The sequence below is a fragment of the Opisthorchis viverrini genome, assembly GCF_000715545.1.
Source record: "Opisthorchis viverrini unplaced genomic scaffold opera_v5_126, whole genome shotgun sequence".
NCBI classification, from domain to species: domain Eukaryota; kingdom Metazoa; phylum Platyhelminthes; class Trematoda; order Opisthorchiida; family Opisthorchiidae; genus Opisthorchis; species Opisthorchis viverrini.
In genome coordinates, this window is record NW_008751787.1 from 1,194,349 (window position 1) to 1,204,726 (window position 10,378).

General features: G+C 42.6%; 1 protein-coding gene across 1 annotated transcript in view; it reads right to left on the reverse strand.

The window, feature by feature from the left end:
• Nucleotides 1–10,378, reverse strand: part of T265_06368 (hypothetical protein) — a gene marked incomplete at both ends in the record, with an annotated part of 140,879 nt that overhangs the window by 124,673 nt on the left and 5,828 nt on the right. Inside the window, one exon of the mRNA XM_009171609.1 lies at nt 9,646–9,735. Within this exon, the coding sequence (XP_009169873.1) occupies nt 9,646–9,735 (90 nt within the window). The remainder of the gene's footprint in view (nt 1–9,645; nt 9,736–10,378) is intronic.

Below are 10,378 nucleotides of genomic sequence, written 5' to 3' on the forward strand. Positions count from 1 at the left end.
CGGTCTTTTTCCAAGAACCCAAGTATTCAGGAAGTGCCTCCAGAATTCGCGAAACCATATGCTTGTCCAGAACAAGGCTCGCCCCAACAGACGAAGTTAGGACACAAACCACGATGGTCATGTGTGCTTTTGTCAAACTGCTCTGCTTGTGGCGTCAAATAGGCATTTCACTGGATCTTCAAGGCTGTGTATACTAGACTGTAACTTTGTACACCTCAGAGACTTGACCATGTCGGACGAAGGATCTCAGGCATCCTCAGGTATTTGGTCACCCTTGTCTGAGAATCATGGCAACATTAGTCTGGACAAAAACAACTGAAGTGACATCACTGTACTCAACGACATGGAAGTGCTGTCCTCTGGATTTGCTGAAATTTGTGGGAGATTGAGTGGTTGCATTCGTGGAATCGGGATGTGTGCTTTCTAGTACTCTGTCTCCATTCTAATTACTTCAGTATACTCATCCTAATAACTACCTTAGTTGCATATCATTATTTTGATTGACTCGCTACCGAAGAGCACTCTTGGGTTTCATATTTCTGTGTTGTCCAGACATCCACTTGTAACGACTGTTTTCACGAGATATACTGGTTATTTAAACGTTTAATTATATTTTATGATCGTTTTTGACTGAAACGACACTATGCACAGACCTCAATTTTTGTCCAAAACAATTTATTTATTTATTTGTTAGTATTTCTCGGAATCCATTAGTTCGTGATATATGTTGGCTGTAAAGTTAAGTTGGCCTCACAGTCGCTGGACGGTCACTTGAGCCGTTTTATATAACATATTGCGAGGAGATTTGAGTTGCGTTAATGTCCTGCCTTTATTTTTTGGCTCGCCATTATTTGTTTTAACTATTTGAGGTTTACTAACCTGATGATGATATCCGTAACATTTTTTCTCAAAATTTGTGTTTGCATGGAAGTCACATAAATATCTAGGCAATAACATTCTGACCAAAACAATTAAAGGCAGTCCATTTGCTTTTCTGTGATTGGTTTAAAATTGTCCATAGAATCTGTAAATTTTCGTTATGTTCGATAGCTTCCGAGTTAACGAGACAGTTGGAAACTCTCTAGGTAAGTTTTGCCATTCTGTTCCTGATAGAGGACGGTATCTCAGAACAAATGCAATTTTTTCCGTCAAGAGATAACATCTGACATCAGAAGTTTGCCATTTCAGTTGAATTATTGGTAGAAAATTGCTTGCAGTGCTTTGATTCTCAGAAGAGAGAAATGAGGCTTGCTAACCAGATGACTTCAGTTTACGATGGATGTTACTGTGCATCGTGAAATGCAGAGCAAGTATCAGTCTGGTAATATCGGAAAATTACGAATGTGGTTACAGACAGTAAATTTTAATGCATAATAGCCCGGGTGTTTGACGTTTGGTGAAACTCTAAAACGTTTCTTCCTCCAAAGCAGATGGGAGTAGATCAATCCATAAAGTGCCAAACTTCCAAAAATGTGCAACCGTGGGGAATTATTTCGAAGATTTCCTGATAACTCGTTTGGAATTTTGTTCCACTGGGTCAACAATTTTGAGCAATATTTGGCGACGCAATAAACATTTCGATTCGCTTACGAGACCGGTATTTAATGGGAATTCATGGACCATTGCAGAGCTTCATTAGACTTACCGCTGTTTAACAAGAAGCAGTCGTGGTTGTCTGTCTAACAGAAGCTTAGCAAGAGTAGTTTGGCATCCAAGAGTCTACGGAGGTGCTTTCTGGATCAATCCGGATTGGAAACCGAGGAAAGAGAGGCGGCATTCCCCAGAGCAGGAATTAGTTGGACAAAAAAGCGAGGTTTATGCCACTTGACCATGTCGGACGAAGGATCTCAGGCATCCTCAGGTATTTGGTCACCCTTGTCTGAGAATCATGGCAACATTAGTCTGGACAAAAACAACTGAAGTGACATCACTGTACTCAACGACATGGAAGTGCTGTCCTCTGGATTTGCTGAAATTTGTGGGAGATTGAGTGGTTGCATTCGTGGAATCGGGATGTGTGCTTTCTAGTACTCTGTCTCCATTCTAATTACTTCAGTATACTCATCCTAATAACTACCTTAGTTGCATATCATTATTTTGATTGACTCGCTACCGAAGAGCACTCTTGGGTTTCATATTTCTGTGTTGTCCAGACATCCACTTGTAACGACTGTTTTCACGAGATATACTGGTTATTTAAACGTTTAATTATATTTTATGATCGTTTTTGACTGAAACGACACTATGCACAGACCTCAATTTTTGTCCAAAACAATTTTTTTATTTATTTATTAATATTTCTCGGAATCCATTGGTTCGTGATATATGTTGGCTGTCGTGTAAAGTTGGCCTCACAGTCGCTGGACGGTCACTTGAGCCGTTTTATATAATATATTGCGAGGAGATTTGAGTTGCATTAATGTCCGTTCCCGCCTTTTTATTTCAACAACTAATCCTGATTTTTCGGCTCGCCATTATTTGTTTTAACTATTTGAGGTTTACTAACCTGATGATGATATCCGTAACATTTTTTCTCAAAATTTGTGTTTGCATGGAAGTCACATAAATATCTAGGCAATAACATTCTGACCAAAACAATTAAAGGCAGTCCATTTGCTTTTCTGTGATTGGTTTAAAATTGTCCATAAAATCTGTAAATTTTCGTTATGTTCGATAGGTACCGAGTTAACAAGACAGTTGGAAACTCTCTAGGTAAGTTTTGCCATTCTGTTCCTGATAGAGGACGGTATCTCAGAACAAATGCAATTTTTTCCGTCAAGAGATAACATCTGACATCAGTGCCATGCCATTTCAGTTGAATTATTGGTAGAAAATTGCTTGCAGTGCTTTGATTCTCAGATGAGAGAAATGAGGCTTGCTAACCACTTCAGTTTATGAGAGAAATGAGGCTTGCTAACCAGATGACTTCAGTTTACGATGGATGTTACTGTGCATCGTGAAATGCAGAGCAAGTATCAGTCTGGTAATATCGGAAAATTACGAATGTGGTTACAGACAGTAAATTTTAATGCATAATAGCCCGGGTGTTTGACGTTTGGTGAAACTCTAAAACGTTTCTTCCTCCAAAGCAGATGGGAGTACATCAATCCATAAAGTGCCAAACTTCCAAAAATGTGCAACCGTGGGGAATTATTTCGAAGATTTCCTGATAACTCGTTTGGAATTTTGTTCCACTGGGTCAACAATTTTGAGCAATATTTGGCGACGCAATAAACATTTCGATTCGCTTACGAGACCGGTATTTAATGGGAATTCATGGACCATTGCAGAGCTTCATTAGACTTACCGCTGTTTAACAAGAAGCAGTCGTGGTTGTCTGTCTAACAGAAGCTTAGCAAGAGTAGTATGGCATCCAAGAGTCTACGGAGGTGCTTTCTGGATCAATCCGGATTGGAAACCGAGGAAAGAGAGGCGGCATTCCCCAGAGCAGGAATTAGTTGGACAAAAAAGCGAGGTTTATGCCCTACATTTGGAGCCTCAATAGACTCTCACATTGGTGGGCGTCAGTTACAATGATTCCACACATTCATGGATCAAGAAAATAAAACCGAATGTTACCGAAGAATTCTGTGGCGACATCTGGCGCGGTATATCATGCTAGAAATGATTAATAACCAAATCCGTAAAATACCTTTGAATGACCTGCACTAAGAAACCTTTCTGACGAAAGGGCGATCTGAACCCACTACTTTAATACATCAACCAGCATATTATTTTACGCGTTATTTAAATCCAATATCATGAGGTCTATAATCTACTTCATCCCTCCATTTCAGCCTGACGCAGGCGCATTTGCTCTACGCACGTACCGAAACATTTGTCTCTGCAGGGACGATCCGGGTGAAACAATTTGCAGTGAAATAAAACACCTGTTTGCATTTTTTTTATTTTCATTATCATGAAATTCTTACATGGGCAGTACGAGTTTTGTAACTGAATGTTTGCGCACGCGACAAATTCGTTCATCACTCACGCAGAAAGTGTCGACAGGGCCCAACTAATAGCGACGGCTTTTGAATGTATTTTGAAACAAATAGTTGTCGAATTTAAACATCACAGCGATTAAATTGCGTTGGGATGCACTTCTCTGAAGCAAGCTTTTCTGTGGAGCGCACGTCATTTTTTTAAAATAAAATGCATCTCAATGTACGATACACGTACACGTCCCCTTATGCACCTTGTGTATCGTTTGGATAAACTTACCGAATTTTGTCTTTATTGTGGACGCAGTGCCCTGAAATGGATTTGTCATTAGTGTAGATGAGCATAAGCTGGAACGCGGGCTGGTTGACAGCTGACTTAACAGGCGGAGCTAAAGGCCACACAAACAGGTTTTGGCGCTGGAAGCTTTCAAACCATCAAGTAATATTCCTATGTTGTCATTAACTGCAATACAATAGCAAAGGTGGCTAGATTCGCGCGATGGACTAATATTGCGTAAAGAACTAATTTGTCCACCTCGCGATTTTCGACATTCAGTGGGAAGAAGGAAGCACAATATTCCTTGCGGTAGATAGTGTGCTGGCCTGAGGTGCACCTGCCGAGCCAAGCAGCTTAATATATAGCATATTTCAGCAGGCTAACGCAAATGATTCACATATTCGACTCCACAGGTGGCGCTAATGAGCGACCGGGATTTGAGCTGCAAACTAAATTAGATATGAATAAATTGATCTGCATCATTATCATACTGCGGAATGCGTCTTGCTCCTTTGAAGTTTATAGTCATGCGTCAGAACTTTCAGTTGCTATAAGAACTCCTTAGAACCCAAGTAGAATCACCGGAGGCTGTGAAGAAGTCCAGATTCCATTATAGTTTCACTGGCTCTGATTGATTACCTGTCTGAATAATTTAGTACAGGAATCTGTGCCGCTCAAGTCAGATTGCACACTGTTGTGTGTCATTCTTCTGTGGCACTTCAGCCCAAACCCTTGAACAATCAGTTTGTTGAGTGATAAATTTGATGATTGTAAAACTTAGTCTTCATTTTCACACTTATAAATGTTCTCGAACACTTGGTGAGCCTCAACAACAACTTCGATCAATGTGACCAGCATTTAGTTATCCTAACACTCGGTATCCAATTTTTTTACGGCTTGATCTTCATGTTTATGCGTATGATTTGCGTAGGTGAATCTTCATCCATCAGGTGGCTACGCAACTAAATATACCACAGCGGGTGAAAACATAGCCACTGTTTCCCTGGCCACAGTAATTATGTTTAGGGCTACACAAACTCCAGGATATTGACCAAGTTTGTGATAGGCACAAGACCACAGTGTGCTTTGAGCACCCTAATTTGATGCAACTGATGTCGTAACGTAGTGTTGTAGTGGGGTTGAAGCAGTCGTTGGAATCCTAAGTGGCAGTCCGCACGAAAGTACTGTGAACTCCGCGACCATTGCCGCTCGCCGACTAACCCTGTTGATCGCTTGTGTCAGCAGAACTGACCACCATATAGAGCTATTTTTGCAACTGTGGGCTCTCTCAGTTGCACGGAGATGATTTGCGTGCTTTTCAACTAGGCTGACCCCTAATCAGCAATATGACCAGAATGGTAATCACCACGCACCACGCCGACATATAGTCTTCAAGCAAAATGTGCCACAATTTAGAGTTTGGTGGAGCCGTTCATGGTGTCAGAAGTGATACACGGGATCGATTCTTCACTCTCGCTCCTCTATTTGGATCCACTCTTTTCTTCCAACGACCTCCGATTGCCTGAAAGATACGGGTGAAAATGTGCGAAGCATAATTCTTTAGAATTCCAGCAGTTATCAATAAGCTGCTTGACGCGAAGATTGCTAGAATCGTTCTACAGGTATCAGAACTCCATTCCAAATTCAGTTGGACTAACCGTTGAAGGTAGACTATTGCAAACGATGGAAAATGGGAACGACGTTTCGGAATAAAATTGTGCGCCCGAACAAAAATACCTTCTTAATTTATACTCGTTATGCGTTACACTGGTCATCGGTAACAAAACTGTCAACCAATCCCTTCTCGAACAAAGCTGAACAAACTTGCAGGTCCCTTCGGGAGCGACCACAGCAAGAGAATTATTTCACAGCAGAGTTTCGCTTTTTCGGTCCGCTTTTGTAGCAGGCTGAACAAATAGATTTGACGTTTGAATTCAGTTACTCGGTTTAGGCTTCTGTTAATCTGCCTAATAATACGAACACGTTCTTCACGCAAGAATGAACTTAATGGACTCGGTGTTGCGTTGGCAGAGTGAGTTTTCTGTGGTGAACTGAAAATAAATAGCCCATTTTTTGGATAAGTGACGTCAACTTACATGGGGTGCTAGTGAAGCAAGTTGGCCTGATGCTGCTGGATGATAGTCGGTCACTAGATTTGCAAAAGGATGTGGCAAACGGAGAGGTTTTTTTCGTCAATCGACTTGACAGAACATCAGTCGGAAATGCATTGCTAATCTGCGCGGTGTTTCCCTCAGTAGTCTTGAACGGACCCCGTCTAGCCTCAAAGAACCGAATGAATTCGTCTCACGCAGAAGTTTGCAAAAATCTTTCATTGCGAACATCGATCCGATTAGAGGACGCACGCTTTGATGCCTTTGCAAGATTCTGTGATGAGTTCAGTAGGGCAGAACACAGGTCTGCGTAATAGCATTTGCAGACATCAGGTAGACTAAGGTACCTCAGGTATAATGCCTTCGGTTTCCTTCCTCGGCCGTCTAGTGAATTTAGAAAGTATATTTTGTTTTTCTGGGTAACATTTGGTTCTGTTGCATCTTCTTGTAAGTTTCGCTGGTGGATTCCTCAATCACAGCAATTCCGCAATTCACGTAATATCGTCTGCTCTTCCGTCTCCCGAACTCATCTTTTTTTTAAAACGCATAAAAGCACGCTTCCACAAGGCACCAAATCCTTTTAGGCGTCCTATATTTGGCTAGAAATGAAAATCGCATCAACCCGACTGACTTACTTGACGCTGATTCCGTGTACCTCCGACACAAATGGTGGCCTCGGTTTAAGTTGGTCATGGAAGATGAGGATTGGAAAGAATTACGTGCGGCAGAAATTTTGAATCCGAGTTTGATGTTCCTGGTTGCTGGTTCAGTAGCAGGTGAAATCGAAATGAGCACACAGTAATCATTGTGTCCAAGAGGAGTCTTAGTTAATGAGTGATCAACCACTGGATCTTTGCTGGTGATAACCACATGTGGTAGGGGTGGAAGGTTGCCTGCGCGATATCAGTGGGTCCGGCAACATTCTGAATCCAGGCGTTCTGCCGGTCAGTGCCCAAATGGCCTTTACAATAGGCAAAAACGGCGTCTGAATGACTTAGCGTTGAACTGTAAACTGGTCGCACAACGGTCGTTGAGTCCAAATGTGAAGTGGTAGAGATGGTGCGTATCCAGCCCTCAGAGAGTGTGCACCACGAATTATGAAGATAGAGTCATTTCGTTCTCCGAAGTAAGCCACATTGGAAAGTTACATAGTGTATCCTCATCGGAAATCCAACAGGAAACGTACATTCGTGTAAAGGGTAAGCACAGCCCTGTGAAAAGTTCGACCATACGAGTGATCGAAATTGAAGGGCCATTAGTTCCACAGTGACATGCCAACGCAACAGAACTCAAGTTGCTCCGGGGCTTCCTCCTGCGCGAATAACACTGAAAAGAAGTACGAAGTGAGCAGATTAAAGACACAAATTGCAACAGATATTCACCGCTAACTTTTTTCAAGACCTTTAAATGCTTCAGCCAAAGTGCATTTCATCTCAGGGACATGCATTGGACACTCAAATCTGCTCGAGGATATGAGACGCTCTAGTGTCCACCTGAGAGTACAATAGTTCGAGAGTGATGCGGATGATAATTACGACGTTGAAGGGCCGTTTTAGACCACTTCTCGCGTGGTAGCATACATGGGACTCGTTTGGGGGACGGGCCATTGGTCCGAGTTATAAATTCAATTTGGTTTACCTTCCTCCTGAGGAATCTGTGAAATGCCAGTTTTTTCGGGAATTAACCGAAAGGCATCAGTTGCTCCATACATGTCATGGTCGATGCACTCCACATTTGTTACGCTTTAAACAAACCATTACTCACTATTCTCCTTCTGAGGCTTTTCGTCACAACCCTTCAATAGCCGGGGAAGCATCAGTTAAACGATCCTCACTGTCCCGTCATTTCATTGGTGACGCACTCCTGAAATCCCCAATGTATTTCAGACTGCAATATCGCTGACAGCCTAGCGACAGAAAACATCGCCATTCTCACTCATATCACATCGCGACTTGCGCCTGTGTTGTGCGATGTTTGAAAGCTACATGCGCACAACAAGCAATGAGCCACTTTTGGTTTACGTGCCATGGAAGTCCAACTGTTGAACTTGGGGGAAACTTGTGGTTTTACATTTGGATGTCCGTATATGTTTCTCATGATCCGGCCTGTAAAGTACTCACTAAGATGAAGCTAGGCCAAGTTAAACCCACACAAGTAGAGGAGTATGATTCGTGTACACTTTTCCTAAGCACAGCTGCTCCAGGATTGGAATATTAGTGTTTAAAACTTCACTATGGGCCAAGCTCTCTTCTTTACTTAGGGATAAAAAACTGCAACTCCGATGCTGTCGGTCTCCCAACTAACGTGTAATCGGTGAAGCGCTTTGTTCTCAATTGACCACAATTTAACGGTTATATGAAACGATGCGAAATCCCGAACGATACCGTGGGACGACTGACAAGTCTGTCATGCAGACTTTTCAGAAATTAGTAGTTTTCTTGAGCAATTTAACCGGCGACCACCTTTATCAAAAGAGTGATAGAGGAGGCGTCCTAGGAAAAATTCACGGGGCTGACGCGATATTCCTCCCAAGGAGTGAGAGCGCAGCTGGATTTGGCATCTTCTGGAACAGGTAACCAAAAGGAAATCACCGGTGATACGGAAGACCACCTGGCTTTTCGCAAAATAAGGAACCGCGGTAAATCGAAATTCCGCCAAAGGAACGTACAAAAACAAGCCACCATACAAGACCTTGACTGGAAAATAATATGCCAAATTAAGTATATGGGACAGCGCTATAGAAGTTAGCCAACCGCGTTTTCCTTCAGAAGCAGGAAAGATGAACCCGTTAGTGATCCAATAGTGATATCTTAGGTCTATAGAGAACACTACGTAGGCCTGTACTGTGCCTCAGCGACCTCTTGTAACTACAAACTGCCTCTAACCAACGAGTTCTTCACATTTGTCAACGTTTGCGCCAGACAAACCCCTTCAGCGAGAGGTTCATTCGAAGATCACGAAGAAGACGTCACTCATACTGCAAAAGTATTTTCCTCTGGTATTCCTTCAGTCACTCAACGAAGGCAACCATCCGTTAGCTTAGGAGAATGTGTTTGTCAAGCCAGTTTACAAAACTGGTAACCGAATGTCGCCCGGCAGCTTCGGGCCTATGAGCCCCTCCAGGTGATCAAACGCATTCAGATGCGGGCCATCTTACATCACCTAACCACCAACAACTTGACATCCCCAGCGCAACGTGGATTTCTTCCAAACCGTTCTTGGATGACCAGCATGCTTGTTTATGGGCAGCTTGCCCCAAGCTAGGAATAAATTACTCATAACATATGCCACAGCCTTCGAGTTCCAAAAGTACCTGTTGAAGTCCCATACGTTGCGCTGCTCCAAAAGCTCCAGTCACCTCCAAAGCGTTGTAAAGCCGTGGTCTTTCGATTGGCACCTTCCCCTGAGTGATGAAAAGTAGTCCAATGTGTAATTCGTCGAGGAATCAACAAACAAATTTGTCGTGCATCATGAGACTGCGCCCAAAAATATGGGGATAGACATTCAAAAGTATATAGTGCTATGGTTCTCTTCAAAGACGTCCACTCCACTTCACAATGTATAGTCGTCCCAAAAATTATCCGACTTCTGCGGGTGATCCAGTTTAACTTCCCCAGCATTACTTGCATGGACCTCCAGACAATCTACAGGGCTTAAGTTAGACGGCTCAATGTATAGTCGTCCCAAAAATTATCCGATTTCTACGGGTGATCCAGTTTACCTTCCCCAGTATTACTCGCATAGACCTCCAGACAATCTACAGGGCTTACGTTAGAGGGCCTTTTAATACGCCAACCGATTAGCACTCATTGTTCACTGATTTGGTTGCTTCCAAACCTCACGTCCAGTCATGTTCGATCGCTTTGGTTGAGACATCATCAGAGCGGCTGAAATATTACCGTGCTTTGTGCAAACCCGATAACACAAATTTGGGTGGCCGGATCAAACAGGTTGCAAACTTTACCGCAGTTTATTGACTGTTGATGGACTATAAGCAGCTAAAATGTTTTGCGTTTCGCAATAAAATTTGGTTCCTTAGGCTGAAC